This window comes from Syngnathus floridae, chromosome 4 (assembly GCF_059516105.1).
Source record: "Syngnathus floridae isolate MCC-2025c chromosome 4, RoL_Sflo_1.0, whole genome shotgun sequence".
Taxonomy (NCBI): domain Eukaryota; kingdom Metazoa; phylum Chordata; class Actinopteri; order Syngnathiformes; family Syngnathidae; genus Syngnathus; species Syngnathus floridae.
Genome location: NC_142416.1, coordinates 13,845,196 through 13,863,371, shown reverse-complemented (window position 1 = coordinate 13,863,371; position 18,176 = coordinate 13,845,196). Strand labels below are relative to the sequence as shown.

The following is an 18,176-nucleotide window of genomic DNA, read 5'->3' as shown; positions in this document are numbered from 1 at the left end:
CTACCATTTTGCAGCAACAAAGTCACAATTGTTCCCCTGAGAAGGAAATAAGGAGCCCAACATGAGGACGTGTCCCCACATCTACTAGGTAAATGGATTCATTCATTATTATTTTTTTATGTAAAGAGAACAATATTGCTTTATTTATTATCCAAATGTAAGGTTGAAGACAATCAATCAGATAATGCCATTTCATTGATTGAGCAAATGATCACCTAGCCAGACGATCAACTACTGGTTCCTGAATAGGGGGTCTTGGCTACACCAATCAATAGCACAAGTTCCTGTCAAATCTGTGCTCATCAGGTTAATGATTTGCTCGTTATCTCGTATACTTAGTACTTGAGCGTGGAGTTTGGAGTCTGCCCTCCCCTCTGATAAAACATAATAGGACAAGCTTTGACTTTCTTTACCTCTTTTTGGCCCTGTAGTGCCAACCCGCACACACAGACACTTTTGTGTGTCAGTTTCATCCATTTGGCTGCAGAGAGAACACACAATGTTAACTGTTGCTGTGTTCTTGCTTTGCGCAGCCTCCTGTGTCGCAACGCCGAATGCCACTGGTGAGTCCTCTGCTTTGTATTTCTGCTCTGCTCTGTTTTTATTTGCTAAAGGCTGATATTTCATTCCACAAACTGTCATTTGTTTTATTTGACCGTGTGTCACTCCCAATGTCATCTCAGTAGAGATGCTTGCTGCTGATAAAAAAAATGTGTCAGTTTTGTAATGACATCAGATTAGCTGATCTCGCGAGACCCGCAAATTACTTGGAGCTTTGATTTGTTGAAATCAGTACGTGGTGATGAAATCATATAGTGACACGTCAGTTCATCCTCGCTCATTACCCGACTCCTATCTGCCAAAGAGCTTGTCATTCATAGCGCAGAGGAGTAAATGTTATCTTCTGTCAGGGTGAACACACCCTTTTAAATGGCCACTGATTGAATCAGCTCAGCAGTGGCTCAAGACTTAAGTTGTGGGAAAGTGAAACAAATTTGTGAAAGGAAAGTTGCATTGTGCTTTGCTGAGCTGTTATTTTGTGAGGAAGTTTTGTGACACAGGAAGAAAAGTTAAAGCGTTCTTTGATTGAACGATTTATTAAATGAACTGATTGCATTGGATGTTCATAAGTTGTGGTGATTGTGTTTCTTCAGGTGGTGCTGTAGGACCCCAGCTGAATAACAACCAGCTGTACAAATTCAGCTACACCACCGAGGTGCTGTTGAACAAGGCCAAGGGGTCAAAAGTGGGCGGCGCCGGTTACAAGATCTCCAGTGATGTGGATGTCAATCTGGTGTGGAGAGATCCAAGCAACAAGGATGAGCAATTGATCCAGCTGAAGGTAACTTGGTAGTCTGTTCATATGAAACCTCAATATGCACAAACTCAATTTTCATATTTGTATGCTAGATCGCCAATGTGCGAGCAGACCCGTTGTCCCATCGATCTGAGAAGAAAAATGTCCTCCATGGAACCACCGTTGAAAGTCTTATGGGCAAAACCAAATTGGCAGCCCTGACAAAGCCTTTCTTTGTGCACTTGAGAAATGGAAAGGTAAAATCACAACATTAACATCTTTTTAGACAGCATTTGTGGGTAAAAACTGGCTATCCTGATTTTTAAGCTGATTTTTATGTTCATTTTTCATGGTGGGTCTTTCAGCGTATCAAGGACGTTACCATACCGATTCGTTCATAAATATGACATGAGCGTGCATTGAACATCTAAATCACCGCAGGAATTAATTTATTGAATGCATTATTTTTATAATCATCTTTAATAAATATTTTTAAAATCATCCCACTGGCTGTGGCACAGCTATGACACATTTCCCGTGCCCACTTGATCTCCTTTATATCATCTGGGATGATGCGCTTAACAAAGTGGGTGTCAACTGCCACAAGCTTTGTTTCATCACCGCTTTAATTTTGGGGTTGTGGATTACGGTTTGGAAGAATGGGACTAAAAAAACGGAGCGCCGTTCTGCCCGTGGAGGTTATTTATGGAAATTTAAGACGCCAAGAACACACACACACAGTAAAAGACACAAGCTGATCTATTTCTGGTGGTCCTATCTGATGTTGTGGTGAATGCCAAATAAATGACATGCTTATAGGGGACACTGTAGGATGATGTCATTTGCTTTGCATGTTGAGAACTTGGAGCCTAAGCAGAAAATGATATACAATACAGTGCTCAATATAAATGAGTGCAAACCCTTTGAAAAGTAAGATTTACTTCAAATTTTCTGTCACACATGAACACTTTTCTAAAAGTTGATATTTATATATTTGTGGGATTTTTTTTATTTCAAACAAAATATCGATTGTGATCGGCAATTTGAGATTTTCTAACACATTGGGGTGAACTTTATTTTGTACATTATCCCAAAATATAAATATGAATACCCAAGTATGTTTGGCTTCAGCTCTACACTTCAAATAATATGATGCAAATAGTTGCTGATGTCATGAGTGTGCAAAGGAATCCTGACACCGCCATGAAAGTGAATGTGAGCTGTAGCCCGATCACCCTGTTGCTACATCTGCAGGTTAAACTAACATTCATTTTTCTAAATCAAATAATTCTGCTTTCTTTCCGTTCTGCAGGTTAAAGCATTTTATTCCTACTGGGCGGAGCCAGGCCTCATCAAAAACCTCAAACGAGGAGTGTCCAGTTTACTGCAACTGCAGCTCAATACAGGAAAAGTTATTGAGGTAAAGGTTATCATCAAACATGATATTTGATTAGATGTGATTTTAATAAATTAATAGGAGTAATTATGTGGAAACAGAACGATGTGTCTGGAAGGTGCACAGTTACATACAAGGTGGAAAACAATCAAGTGACAAGGACAAAGTTGCTGGAGTCATGTAAAACTGCAGAGACTGGATTCACCACACACAGCCAGGTCAGTTAGGCAGCAACCATCTGCCCCAGGATTGATTCTCCTGAAGTGTTGCGGTCCGTGTCTCTCCCTCAGGTTATGGGTGTGACCCGAAAATCTAGCTCCGTCACGGTGTTCACCCTTGAGGATGGTTTTATCCGCTCAGCCGTGGCTGAAGAAAATCACTGGATGATTGTCAACGCCCACCGATCTTCGGCTGCCAAAGTTGTGTCCAGGTAAATAGTTTTTGGATAATCCATCATTAAAGCATGAAGATATTAAATTCTCTTTTGGTTTCACAGGCAAAGCTTCACACTAGTAGGGACAGAAGCTGGACCCCTAGAGACCGCTGGAAAAGATGCGGCCGCCGTTGTCAAGTCCATCGATGCCAAGATAGCAGCTGTTGGCATCAAAGCGGAGAAGCTCAAAGCTCAGTGCAAGACTTGTCCATCAGTCAGTGATTCTATTTTTATATCACACACTCTACTACTTTGCTCCAATTGTTCAACTGATAGATATTTTGATGATTTTATTCAATTTGCTCATTAACTAACATTGTCTTGCTCTTCTCAGCTCTTTGAACAGTGGCAGGTTCTACAAACGAAACTGGAGCCGGGTACTTTGTCCAAGTCCACAGCCCCTCGCAGCTTCGTGGCGCTGATTCAGAGCATCAGGAAGTCAAGCAAAGACGATATCCTCAAAGTGCTAAAGAGTTCCAGCAAGACCGCTCTGTACGTAGCTGTTACTCCCTTCAAACTTTCCTTTAGCTTTTCTGAGCAGAATATTTGGGGTTGACTATTCAGTTGCTTTAACCGTTTTTGTCGACTTGTAGTCCTCAGTTGGTGGATGCTGTCACTTCCTCCCAAACGACAGCATCTTTGGATGCCATGCTTGAATTCCTCAACTTCACGGATGCCAAAGGTATGGTTCTGCAGGAGAGGTTCCTTTATGCCTGTGGATTCGCTTCACATCCTAATGAGAGGATGCTACAGACGCTGCTGGTGAGTGGGGGGAAAAAAAAAAAACACTTGAAACTAAACTTTGTTGTACTGATGCCGGTGTTCTCACACAGGACATTTCTAAAGGAAAGATTGGCAGCCCTGATATCAAGGAGTCCGTGGTGATTATTATGGGAGCCCTGGTCCACAAACTGTGTCAGAAAGGAGGATGTAACTTACCGGTGAGCTGCAAGGAAATGTCTAGAAACTAAAGCAGTTAGTCTGTACAGAACCTGTTTATGATGAGATTTACTAGTCCTTCCATTCAGCTGATGATCTTCAAATTCTCAGACAGTCGTTGAGGTCAAGAAGATGATTCTGGAGGGGCCAGACAGCACTCAAGAAGAGTCCCAGGTCCAGATGTTCCTTCTGGCTCTAAAAAACTCTCTACTCCCTGAGGCCATTCCCATCTTCACCAAATACACCGAGTCAGAAGTGGGTGCATACAGCACCATCGCACTCACCAGCCTGCAGAGATATGACATCGGCCTCATAACTGATGAGGTGAATGACCAGCTCAAACTAAGACCACACATGTCCGTATAAAATAAAAAAAAGACTCCACTATTCACAAAGAGCAAAAAACTAACACTCACCAAAATATTTATAGTTGCGTGCAGTATATTAATATTAAACACCTTACTATCATTGCAAAATCATCTCACAATGTTCCCCTAAAAAAATTAAAAAATGTCGTTTCAGGTCAAAAAGACAGTGAACAGAATTTACCACCAGAATCGACGGATTTATGAGAAAAACGTGCGCGCTGCCGCTGCGGATGTCATCCTCAGTAGCAAGCCTTCGTACATGGAGATCAAGAATCTCCTATTGTCCATCGGACACTTGCCGCACGAGATGAACAAATACATGTTGTCTAAGGTCCAGGACATCCTCCGCTTCCACATGCCTGCCAGGTGAGCAACACAATCAAGATGAAATGTTGCTCAGAGCAGATAAGTCATGTGGAACAATTGTATGTTCAATTATGATTTTTTTCAGCAATGTTTTGAGGGAAGTTATGCGCGATATGATTTCACACAACTATGACCGCTTTTCAAAAGTTGGGTCATCATCTGCATTCTCAGGATTCATGGCACGTAAGTGGTCGACTTTATAAGGATTCATAACTTTTCTTATGACAATTGGAAACTGAATTATTCACCAAGTATTGGGTTACAAACATGAGGTGAAACTGAAAGAAAGTATGGAGGAGGTTCCACCTTTGTTAGATTTCTTTCTTCACATTCCTGCGAAATTACTTCTTAAATGGCTGACATGCTTTGCTTCTCACAGAATCTGCTGATGTCACCTCCACATACAGTTTGGACATTTTGTACTCTGGCTCTGGAATCCTGAGAAGAAGCAACATGAATATTTATGGTGCTAGTAAAGGAGCAGTGCTACATGGACTACAGGTTTGAAGAGTTTGAAGAATTTTGCTAAAAGTAAAATGTTGGGTTTGGCGACCAAAGTTGGTTCATCTCTGCTGTGGTCCAGGTTGCGATTGAGGCGCAGGGTTTGGAGTCCCTTATCGCCGCCACGCCAGATGAGGGCGAGGGAGACTTGGAGTCATTCGCCGGGATGTCGGCTCTGCTGTTTGATGTCCAGCTAAGACCTGTCACCTTCTTCAAGGGTTATAGCGACCTCATGTCCAAAATGTTCTCCATGACTGGGGAACCCATGAATGTGGTGAAAGGTCTCATTCTGCTGACGGATCATTCTGAGGTATGCAAATAATTGGTCAGTATAAGCTCAACGTTCAGATTATTTTATGGACCAAGAGCTGTTTGTTTCTAGAATTCTAGAATTAAATATGGACATATTCATGTCAAGGCACATCAATGGCCATAATTACTATTTTGCTTATTGTCTTTCTTCATTCACAGGTCATTCAGTTGCAGTCAGGTCTGAAGGCAAGTGCAGAGTTCCAAGGAGGGTTAGCTATCGACATCTCTGGTGGCATGGAGATCAGTTTGTGGTACAGAGAGTCCAAAACCAGCGTAAATAACAGGTAAACTCCAGAAAGCACACAATGAAAGAGTCCAAAGTCAAAGTAATTCCTTTACATGACCATAACATAGTGTAAATAGTTCACAATCTCGTATATATTACATAATCTGCGGTATGTTTGTTAACAACCGTATGGTCAAGTGTGATGGAACGCCTCTGGAGACCTCCACGGCAATTCTTAGAAAAATAACCTTTATGGTTGTTTCAGAAGTTCCAGCCATGTCACGGCACCTCAAATAGACACGTGTTGATGTTGGAATCATGTGAACTTTAAACGCTCTATAAGTGTTGTCTGATTCACTTGTTCCACTCCACATGTTGGAAGCCGTCCAGTATTGTGCTTCACACCTATCTCGCTTTGAGGGGGTCGCATGAAACGTGACGTCAGTCCTGTCTGGCTCGCTATTTTAGAACATAATACACGACAGCGGGCGCAGCTATCGGATGTCTTTGGTGGGATTCGGTGGTGTGTGGTGCTGTGCCCAATGACTATATTTTAACGAACCTATTAGTTGCATAAGTCGAGGGTTATTTATGATGCATTTACTTTAAGTGGCTGTGTAAAATATCAAACCGTGCAGTATGTCAGTGTGGATGCTTCAAAAAAGAAGTGTGGAAGTAGAGGGAAGTCTTCAGGTGCTAGTTTCCGTTCAAGAGCCGAGCTCCTCAAAAGCAAAAGGAGACTAAACCTGCGTGTGCAAGCGAATGGCAGAGGCAGGTGAATGGATCAACTTAAGTGCCTCTTTCACCCTGATAATAGACTGACGGTCTATCTATAGACACAGAACAAACCACACACTCGCAGCTTTGCCGGGGCATGCCCCCATGGCCAAAGTTACAAACAGGTGGATTTTTCAATGGAGTCTTATGCGTGTTGTTGCATGTAAGTTGCATAGAAGGGGAGAGAGATGACGCAAGAGGAGACGCGCACATGTCACAGGCAGTCATTTTGTTCATCAATCGTGGTGTGTTTTCTCTGTGCCACTCACCGTTGCAATGAAATCAAACACTGAACGAGACAAGGATTCACCAGAGAGATGAACTACTGAGCGGTCAAGACAGTGCAAGCTGCTCGTGCCTTTAACTCAGTGACTTAGATTAGCAGGATTTGTTGGAGTCAACCATAGTTATTTCTAATTGAAATTGCATTTATTGAAATAGCAGCCAAAAATAAATCTCAAAACATCAAAGTGCAATTTTCAGTAGAAATCAAGTCAAAAAATGTCTTTACAATTATATTTTCTATGCGCCCTCAACTAGTCTAAACATAGTATTTAGATTTATGTTTGTGCACTTTGAAATAAGCATAAAAATTCACCGTTTTTTATCCATCACAGGGGGCAGCCATTTTGCCTTGTACTTGGTGTAAACTGAAAATGATATCTCAGTGGATAAGAGTTCAGGATATTACTGTCCTGCCACAACTATTTTGTGGGTTTGGTCATGTGACTGTCGCCAGCTAATTTTCAGTTGGCAGCTCATATTTCACATATTTCACAAATGCAATATTATTAATACCATGTTTGTTTTTTAAAAAAAATAATTGCGGGTAGCATTTTGTGCATGGAAAATAAGAGAATCAGTTTCACTCAGCCTTCCTCTGTGGTGCTTTGCAGGGGAGCGTTAGTGGTCTCTGGTAATGTTACAGTAGACATGGACTTCATGAGTGCCGGTTTGGAGGTCAGCTTTGAAACAGAGGCCTCCCTCGACTTCATCACAACTGTCCAGTTCTCTGAGTATCCTTTCCTGGTGTGCATGCAGATGGACAAAAGCACCTTTCCTGTCAGGTACGAGACAATCCCCAATTCATGAACTCTCGGAAAAGAGATCTAACATCCCATTCCTTACTACTTTTCAGCGAGCACGTTAAGAAATACGAGAGCCTGTCATCGGGGAAAAGCGTAGTGTCACAAAAGAGCAAGAAGCTGCTTATCCCCGGCTCCGAATTCCCGCTCCACCAGGAAAACTCAAACATGTGCAAGAAGGTTTTTCACTCCAGTTAGTAGAGGAGAAAGCAGTAACTCCCAGGAGAAAACTTGCATGTTTGGGGCATTTTATATTTCTCCTCTGTGAGGCTTGGGTGCATTTCATCAAATATATGTCGCATCACACCTCAGCATCATGCCGCGAAACACCTAAAGAGACAAATGTGGTGAATGTGTTTTTTGCGTATGCAATGTTTACATTCCTGTGAGTGAGTATTTAAGTCATCTGATGTTTTGTTTGCAACTGGAACTTCTTTTGTTGTCATGTTATGGGCTTTATTTGAAAATATATTTATGTTGGGCACGTAACAATACAGTATAAAAAGGGGTTGCAAATGTAATTTTTAGATTAATTGCCTCAAAAATCTTATTTTGGTAAATGTCTTTACTAAGAAGAGCAACTTGTGTCACCCTTTAAATATAGTACGAACACGTTCACCAAAATATCACATTATTCACCATTAAGGTGTTTTACACGGTACATGCAAGATCTGGGGTTAAAAAAAAAAAAAAATCTTTTAAATGTCTTTGTATAATTGTTTTGTAATTTTTTCTTTTAAGCTAAAACGACCTTATTGGCTTCTTTGGAGATCACTTTCGGATCGGATGGGTAAAAGAATACACTGGCAACTCCATTTCTGTTGACATACTGAATATTTAGATTTGGAAAAAATTAATAAAAATAAAAACACTCTATATGTTCTTACGTACCGTACCTCCATACTATTTGTACATCTTCAATTCAAAGGTAGACTCATAGAAGCTCCCACCTTCTTTATTTTCTTGGTAGTACATTTAAAAAAAAAAAAAAAGGTCATGACACGTAAGTTTGTCCAGGTGAGGAAATATTTTTTTGCATTCTCACTGACATCAGAGTTTCAGTTGGCATCCAAAACTAACAGCTGGGCCTTGTTGCAGATTCTTTCAAAAGCACAGAGAGCAGCTGGGGGCAAAGCAGTGTCTGCCAGTCTCGTTGCTGCCATGGCCACCAAGTAAACACAGCCGCAAACGCTCAGGTTAAACTTAAGCCTCAGTCGGGTGATGTTTCAGTGTCACCACAAAGCTAAATTTGCATGCTGGCAAGACAGCACATGTGCCCTTTTGCCACTGCCATAAATCTGTATGATTGCATTTAACACTCAATATTATTATTTTTTATACTTTCAAACATTCAATCACGTAAACACAGGCGTGGAAACACAGACCAAGGATATGCATATATTACAGACTTAGTATTTGCTATTCTGTTGGTATTTTGAAAAGGGAATAAATAGTACCACTATTCATGTAAATTACGGCACATTTCTTTCATTATATTTTATGGTTCTTTGATGCTTTTGCTTACACTTTTTTCCTTGTTTTCCCAAATTATTCAAATTTAGAATATCATAACAATGTATTTAATATTAAACGGACAATGTGTAGAATGTTTTGATGTTCATTCATTTATAAATAAATAAATAAATAATAATGAATACGTAAATAAATAAATAACAGGAAATTCTACACGTTAACCCTATCCAATTAAATCTATTTTTAAACTCTTTTTTTTTTATATAGGCTTATTGTGCTCATTTTATTAAACTTATTGTAACAATTATGTAGTACAAACCGGCAACATCTAAATTCAAGTCAATTCTGGAACGTTTTCAGCATTTTGTGGCTGCCAAAAATATTTAATAGCTCACCTTTTCTGTGGGGAAAGGTTAAATGTGAACGTACACGTTATTGCTAAATCCCATTCAAATAATGCAAACACCAGTAGCTTGCATTTTCAACTGTTCAACTTGAGAATGTTTTATTCGTGTAACTCTGCCATTTTAGGGGAAAATAATCAAAAAATGTGCCTGCAACCTCTGCAGTCATTTAAATGTTGAACAGATATAATCCAAGTGCATTAAGTACAATAATATCCATTCATACAAATTATACAACAGACGAAAAATGCACATGTAGGTATGATGGCTTTTATATTCATATCATAAATACAACAGTTTCCATTTAGAAGCATTCTTATCAGAGTCTAAATGATATACATATATTTAGTGTTTTACAATAAATAATCAAATAATAAACATTGGAGCCTCTTTTGCACAACTTGGCATTAAAAGGATACAAAGCAAAATGTTAGGGATATGCAATCATTCTCTTCCACATATCTTTAAAAGGGTTTTTATAAATGCTGTATAGTTATCAATACAATTTGCACTAGTCCCGAATTAGCGATTCCACAAAGACAGATGGATTCAAAAATAGACGTTATAGCAACCGTGCACTTCAAAATTCATCCAGTCAAGTTGCAATGAAGCACAAATTAGCCATTCTGCGCTATCAAACATCCGTCCAAATTACACACTCGTACAAACTCTGAGATAAGGGCAATTTAAATAAATTTGTGTGTTTTACACAAAGAAGGCAAATAGACTGACCAGCAGATTCAATTACCTTTAATACAGTAGGTTGGTAACCTGCTAAAACAACAGTCTGGACGGGGTGGTTTTGATCATTTGTAATGGCTCATTGCATAGTCAAAATGTATTCCCGGAGTGTTTATGATTGAATTCATCCTAAATGTCATCCAATGCAACTGTTAACGAACATTTGAGGGGTTTTAAGGATTGTTTGTACAAGTTGGTGAGATTAGTGTTTGGTATAAAAGCACACTAACAGGCCTGTTCTCACTAGAATGTTGTAGGACTACAAAAAGGTCATTCATTGTAAACATGCATGTTGAGCCCATTCTTTGTAGGCACTGGCGGAGCTAGGGGGGTGCGGGGGCAGTGGCTCCCCCTGAATTATGCATGGATGGCCCCCTCCAAGGTGCCAGGCCAGATGATTGACTATTGAGTATCTTTTAGATTTTTCTGTGAATCTGAAGAATTTTTCTAGTTTGTTTAAAAAAAAAAAAAAGGCTGCTGAAATAGGCTCTAGCTTACTGATACTCAATTGAATCAAAAATATTCACGTCAAGTCATTTTTGACAGTTTCCTACTAAATTCTCAGGAGAACACTAGCATGTTGTGTTAGCTGGCTCTTGTTCACAGTGAAGTAACATGACTCTCCTTTGTATGCTTGCAGAATGCTTATACCCCCTGCATGTGGAGCACACACACGCACACACTCACACATGCATGCAGCAGACACACTGACTCCAACCTCATTACACCCAAAAGTGTAAAAATAAATAAACACAAATAGAGGAAGTCATCCCCTAAAAATCAAACAGGAGTCCCGGCTCCGCTTCGGCACACTTGGTGTGCTTTGTTCTCCTTGTGTCATTTAAGGTGCAAGCTTTCTTCCCTAATAAATCACAGCTGACTCATTCCATACATTTCATTCCAGTGCTACAGTAGCAGGTGTAAACAGCACTGCGGCAGTCATGATACAGAGGATGCATGTACTTCAAGTAGAACATGAGATTTCAACTTGTAAATAATTGCCTATTGTCAACACCACAATCTTGTGACACAATGCAAAAAAAAAAAAATCCACATTGAGCTGACTTCACTCTTGACAAATGGTCCCTGTCCTTAATACTATTTCTTTATGTCTGGTGACCAATTGACTTTTTTGCTAGATTGGTAAAGCAACGCATATTGTGAGTCACTGTTTATACCTTGCAAAGCGCTGCCATGCAAAGCGACTAAACTTGTAATGACTTGAAGGATGTCTTGAAGAACAGGTGCTGACTGGGCTTGAAGGAAGGCGGATTTCTCCACGGAGATGTCTACAAATGAAAAGTAAGAAACCTTTCGTTTAATAACGATACTTGCATACTCTATCGGTTCAAGATCAGGTGAATTTATTTTCCTCCATGTATTACAGATGACGAATGATGCCAAATTTCCATCTATTTTTGAGCGCCGTATAATTGAGGTAGTACCAAGCGTTCACTTCGAATGTGACAAGTGCCGTATTTCACTATACTGCAGGGATTCAAAACACAGTTTATGCAGTTTATGTAAGAGTAAAGGGAGTACACTGCTCTCCACTGCCATCCGCCCGTTTTGGACTGGGCAGAGGGGGAGGGGGGCTATAAAAATTTGACCCTCGTTCCAGCCCCGTGGACTCGCTTCCACGGTGGAGCGAGTAGCAGCATCTGATCTCTTCCAGCAGCTGTCCTCTCCCTGCATCAGCACAACAAATACTTTACATTGACCTGACCTTTTCCTCCTGCTTCACTCTCCCAGCCATGCCCCCTTCACACTCACTCACTCAATGACACACACACACACACACACATTGTACCACTTTACCCCATTACTAAAGTCCAGACTGAGGAATCTTGCAAGCTCACGCAGTTGTATTCTTATTCTGACACCTTAGTTGACAATAGACTGGAACAGATTACAAGCGTGAATGAGTCAACCCTTTTATTTTTTTTAATGATCCTATTCATGGACTATACAGTGTTGGCTTTGTTATTCTATACTGAAACCATTTTCTACAGCATTTATTTTGGAATTATAACCCAGTAAAATATGGTGGCACATTTAGCCTGATTACACCAAAATTACAAAACCAATTTCCGCAAAAAGGAGAAAAAAGATTGGATAGAAAAACTCAAATCATTCTATATGTGGGAGTCTGTAAGATTCTACGTTCCTGCATTTTTATCTAACACTCAACATCAAGCATGCAAACAAACGCTCACTATCCAAATCGTCCGACAGTGCCGTCATGCATATAACGGGGAACTTAAGCGATGCGGTTGAAAATGCGACCAAGCCCGGCGACAGTTCCGAGGGCTCACGTTACCTGTCAAGAAGCTCCCATATGTCTATTAACGCTGACATGCTACAGCTGAGCTGAGATTTTATGTGGTCACGAACGCATACACACCGCTTGACCTCAAACTCCTTGACCTCACGAATAAAAAAATAAGCCATTTATAAAATGATATCACTATAGCGCTAATGGTGGTCAGGCTCACTCGAGTGGGACTTGAAAGAATGCATCATATTGTCTTGCTTTGATTACTTGTTGGCAATCAGATGTCGAGTTGGCGCCGACCGGGACCTACCGCCCGCACCTCAGCGCATGCTCCCTGAGTCTGGCTCAAGCTGTAAGGACAGCTGCACGCCACAGTCAGGACCGGCCCGACTCAGCCGTCATGCCCACCCAGCCGGCGCCATCCGGGTCATACCGCCCACGCCTTAACATGTGCTGCCTAAGTAAGGCTTTCAGAGCCTTCAAGGCCGCACCAATGTGGCAGAAGTAAGGAACATGTCTTGATTCCAAGACTGACTAACAACAAGACAGACAACAGATCAGAGCAACAAAGAACATACATTAAACCCTAACTCAATTCAAATTAATTTAGAAAACTATGGTAGAGTATTGAATGTGACTGTTTCGGGAATGTGCGAACTTACGTGTGCAATGAGGTGTCTTTTTGGTCATCTGTGCTCCACCACAAAGCTCATCGTTGTTCCGTCGAAGGAAGGCGGGGCGATGATTCTTGGACCTTGTTGCGTTGTGATGCTGATAATCGGCTTCCTGTCCGAGCTGACCGCGCCTCCTATGAGCGAAGGGGGCTTCACGTGTTCCGGCGGGGCCTCGGCCGTGGCGCTGTAGTAGGGGCTTTCTGCCGATGGAACGTTCACTTCCTGCTTTGCACTTGTGCTGTTTTTCAACTTTTCTCTGTCTTCAGAATGACCGGGCGACGGTGTCAGCAAGGCCTGAGCTTGCAGAGTTGGCGAGGGGATGAATCCCGGGTAAATCATGTAGGTGGGTGCGAATGCCCCCGGGCTAAGGGCCAGGGGCGGCATCGGGAGGGACACGGGGGTGACGGGGGCGATGGGCGGCACGGGTGAATGTGGCACGTCCACATACTGGCCTGTTTCTGGGTCAAAAAGTCGCTTTGTGGAGGTCTGGATTGGCGTGTCCACTAGGTAATAAAGTCCCGTGGTGGGGTCGAGGAGCATTTTGCGCTGAAGGCCCGCGTCTCCGCTCGAAGGTGGAGGTGACAGAGTGGCAAAAGGGGGTGAGAAACATAACACTTGCTGTGTCTGCTGGCCCGCTGCAGGCTGGTGGTAGATAGATGAAGCTGGGCACTCAGCCATTAATAATCTTTTCTGCTCAGGTGTCTTGACGTCAACTTGTTGGCTGATGCTCGGCTTCATCTCCGTGTAAGCTGTCTCCTTGTTGGCCACTTTGATCTCATTGCCGTGTGTCAGGCCCGGTATGGTTAAATAGTTCTCTGAATCGCTTTGTGGGACGCTGGGAATAGTGGGGCTGATTTGGAACTTTCTCTGTTCTACCTGTGAATGTTTGCCAGGTTCGATTTTCACGGAAAAAGGCATAGCTGGCATCTTGGAGCTTTTCTGTAGACTTTGTTGCCCAGGGCTCGCAAGCGAGCTAGTACTGACGTGAGCTTTGTTGCTCTTGCCGACACGAAGGACACTTTTGTTGCTGAAGGTTTGGCAATGCGCTGACTCGTCACCACGAGGAACATGTATGATGTTCTCCGGACCTTCTTCGTTCCTTTCCGGCACTGCCGTGGTTTCTTCTTCTGCTCCTTGCTCCTCACGGGAGATGAGCGAAAGCACATGACTGCCCGTGATTGGCTGCTGAGGTTGAGTTTTGCGTTTCCATTCGTTTCGGTCAAAAACGTAAAGTTGCTCCATTGTTTTGACAGCAGCTTTGAGTTTCTCCAGTGCGGCCTGTTTGGGAATTCGAGGCTCAAATCGCTTGTCAGCCACCTCGCCTCCAAACTTCTCCTGCCTTTGTTTTAATAGTTTGTCAGCTTCCGACTGGTCAAGATTTGGCGGCTTTGTTACAGCAAGAGGGACTTTGCTGGTGGCACACTGTGGTGCCGTGTCTGCTTCTGTTTCTTTTGGTGATTTATTTGTTTTTACTGAGTGGCATTTAATGACAATGGGAGAAGGTGACACCTGTTTTACTGGCTCCTTTTTGGCCTTCTCTTCAGGTTTTTCACTCGTTTCAACCGCACTTTTACTGTCACTATTATCCAAAGAAACACAGCGATATGAACTTTTCACCAGTTTTCGCACATCTCGGACACGGTAGATTGGCGTTTGAAACTTGCACTTGGTGTCTCGGACGTCTCGAACCGTAAAATTTGGGATCTTATCTGAAGCAGACCAAATATGACATTTGGCATCACCCCCTGCCCGAAATGTGTTAATGGAACTTATTTTAGGGGTTAACAAACTGGCAATATTCAGGGCCCCTCCTTTATTTTCCTTCACGCTTCTCAGACATATTTTGATTTCAGGTGTTTTTCCGCCTTTGTCGCTTTCTTCTTTACTAGCTGTGTTTGCTGTCTTGAGCACCGTGTCACATTCGGAACGTTCCTTGTCTTTGGGGAAACGCTGGCAGCTCGGCATGAAAAGGAGTTTTGTGAGCATGTTGCTTCTGTCCGATTCCTCCTTGGCCTCCTTGGCGGCTGCCGAGAGCTCAGCCTCCTTCAGGGCTTCGTCGTCCTTCCAGGAATTAAACGCACTGCTTTGACTGTGACTGAGGCCCGTTTTAGTCACCTTTTTTCCTGAATCCTCGACGGCATCGCTGCTCCTCTGCTCTTCTGCCAGCTCACAAGAACTCGGCCTGCTGCCCTCCAAAGGCTGGTCATCTCCAGAATTAGTGTAACCTGAGCCTGATTCAGAGCTTTGCCTTTGAAAGCCCCTCCTGCCATTCCCCCCGTCCAGAAAGCAAGGGGAGAGCGCAGGGTGTGCGGCCGAGAGCTCGCCTCTCTCCATCATACGCTCCTGCTCAAACTGCATCTTTTTGGAGATGACATTTTGAAGCAGGCTTGATGCAAAGATGGCTCTCTTATGTGTGTTGCCTGTGCTGTCTGTGTGGTGATACTGCATTTCACAGCCTGACCTAGCCAACACTGCTCCACGCACCTCCCCGGACCTGCTCTTGGTACTTTTGGGTCGCCTGGTGGCTGCTTGTGTGTCTAAGTTGCACTGGACATTCAACGTGACCCCTCGCTGATCTTTTATCGCTGCACCTTTGCACAAAGACTCTTCCTGATGAAATGTTAGTTTCTTATTAGCCCGTGGGGCTCCTTGACTCTCCACCGTCTCATTCATTTCTAATGTGGCGCTGGAGGTCTTGTGCGCAATGACACTGTGCTCTCCCCCCCGCGGGACGTGTCCATAATTCCAATCCACGTAAGCAGACCACTTGTTTAAATCATATTCCGACATGGACGACTCGCTCGAAGTGCTCAAATTAATCGTATCAAAGTAAGGACACGCCAAGCTTCGGAATGACCTGGCGGTTAAATTACGCACCTCCTTATCGGCGTCATCCAGCTCGCTGATGGAGCTGGAGGCGCCACTGGAATATTCATTAATGTCCTTCCGTCTTAGTTTGGTTGCAAGGTGCTGACGGCCCGGAGCGGGTATGAAATACTTGGCTGTGTTATCTCCCAGAGGTCCAGCGCTCATGAAAGAAAAGTGGCTCCTGTCTCCAAAGCGCTTGGCGCCCTCGTCCGTAATGCCGACGACAGGCTCCTCGCTGGACGTTTTGATTGATAGGTGGATTTTGTCCCCGACGACACGGTTTTTGCACACACTTTCATCCGAGCTGGCGCATTTCTCTGAGTCGCAAAGATCGCTGTCGTCCTGCTCTGTGCTCGCACCGAGTGTGGCAACCTGACCCCTGCCCTCCAAGATCAGAGTCCCGGTTCGGGTGTCGTCGCTTTCGAACGAGGCGTAATCCACGAAGGAGTACACAACGTTGTCGTCCTCAAAGTCCCAGCTGGCACCACGGCCGAGGTCGTAATCAACGTCGTGGTCGAGTTCGGTCAACTGGATTTCATGCGTGGTAATATAGTGAGACTCGTCCTTAAGCGTGTCCGTGCCGCTGTGGTCGGACAGAACTGCACTGGCACCGTCGTCCGACTCGGTTCGGCTGTTCAGGTACTCGTCTCCCTCGCTGCAGTCGCTCGGGTCCACTTCCACCTGGAGCTGCGTCTCATCTTCGGAGTCCTCATCGTCGGAAAGTTCGGCAGGAGTTTTCAAAGTTGGATCAACACTGCTGCACATGTCCGCAGAGTCCACAGAGGCCTGTCCACGCAGCCCCTGCCTCGAACCGTCACTTTTGACAGACAGCTGGCTCCCCTCGCCGGTGAACGTTACTTTCACAGTCTTGGCGCCTTCTGGTCTCATGTCCAAATCCACGTAATTGGACTCATTTTTATTCTCAAAATGTCCCCCAGCGTCCTTAGACTTGTCCCCCGGGAGCAGCGTCCTAAAAGGTCCGGGGCCATCTCGGTAAGTGAGAATTTCCTCCGCTGCTTCCATGAGGTCTGCGATGTTGACCCGACACAGGACGGAAAACTCTGCCGGCTGCCAGAACGTGGGCACAGAGAGCCGCGAGTGAGATAGTGGGGAGGGGAGAGGGTAATGGGGGAGAGGGTGGGACCATTGGGGGAGGACCACCATCATATAACAGCTTTTTAACATTGCCCTCAAGGTTATTCATTTGTTTCTTTTTATGGAGTTAGTTTTTTAAACTGGACATTCAGCACCTCTATGAGATGAACAGCTCCTCAATATACCTTTCATCATTCTTGATATTTTTAAAGCAACAACATGCAGAGGTGACAAAAGTAGTTCTTCAAACCCTTTGCACTTCTTGCCTTCAAAATCTTTTGGAAAATTACTTCTGCTCTGTATTGAAAACATAAACATGATGTAGCAATCCGCACATTCATAGCAGTGTAAATATGTTTGAAAAGGCAATTGTTTGCTTTTAAATGAGTTAAAAGTGCATTAAATCTATTGCTAATCAAACGAGAAAACGAGTAACGTAGTGTCTTAGCAATGGCAGATTGATGAGATGTCACAGTAAAACTGAGCGTCAACCACCACGTTGAGAGAAAGCTGAATTGAAAAACAAGAAAATGTAGTAATCATAACTGTTTAGTAGTCCAGCTAGAAACTATGTAGAAGCAGAGTGCATGCAGTGTGAGCTATTAAAGGTTCCTCCGTGCATGCCCATATGTGAGCAAGTACAGGTTGAAGCGAGCTCCGCAGAGAACATCCACAGTTGTAGCTATTTGAAATGAAGACGCGTGCAGATCAGTTTCTTAGAAAGGATACATTAAAACAGCAGGTGGTCAATCGCAAGCACCATCTATCATCGTCCGAGATGGTTTTTTGCAAACATTAGATGCTGATTGGTAACAGGGTCACGGCCCAGAATCGATTTGCAACGTGTACCTGGGGTAAAAATAGTGGCCTGAAAAGCAAAGCAGCAAATCTCCCGGTGTGAACAAGCATGGCAGATGTGCAGAGCTGACAAGTGTTTGTCACACAG

General features: G+C 43.3%; 2 protein-coding genes across 2 annotated transcripts; one reads left to right on the top strand and one right to left on the bottom strand.

The window, feature by feature from the left end:
* The first annotated feature begins 364 nt into the window (after positions 1–364).
* Positions 365–8,586, top strand: mttp (microsomal triglyceride transfer protein). The gene is made up of 18 exons (XM_088372407.1): positions 365–563; positions 1,155–1,342; positions 1,411–1,554; positions 2,610–2,717; positions 2,795–2,911; positions 2,984–3,123; positions 3,190–3,340; positions 3,461–3,618; positions 3,720–3,888; positions 3,960–4,067; positions 4,177–4,389; positions 4,588–4,799; positions 4,885–4,982; positions 5,179–5,300; positions 5,383–5,610; positions 5,772–5,896; positions 7,512–7,682; positions 7,754–8,586. Exons 1-18 carry the CDS (start codon positions 500–502, stop codon positions 7,896–7,898), a joined length of 2,661 nt encoding a protein of 886 aa, XP_088228533.1. The 5' UTR covers positions 365–499; the 3' UTR covers positions 7,899–8,586.
* Positions 8,587–9,833: 1,247 nt separating this feature from the next.
* On the bottom strand, positions 9,834–17,173 carry LOC148399301 (uncharacterized protein C4orf54 homolog). The gene is made up of 2 exons (XM_088374734.1): positions 13,256–17,173; positions 9,834–11,607 (listed from the first exon to the last, which is right to left on the bottom strand). The coding sequence occupies exon 1, from the start codon at positions 17,156–17,158 to the stop codon at positions 13,280–13,282; it is 3,879 nt and encodes a 1,292-aa protein (XP_088230860.1). The 5' UTR covers positions 17,159–17,173; the 3' UTR covers positions 9,834–11,607; positions 13,256–13,279.
* Positions 17,174–18,176: the final 1,003 nt, after the last annotated feature.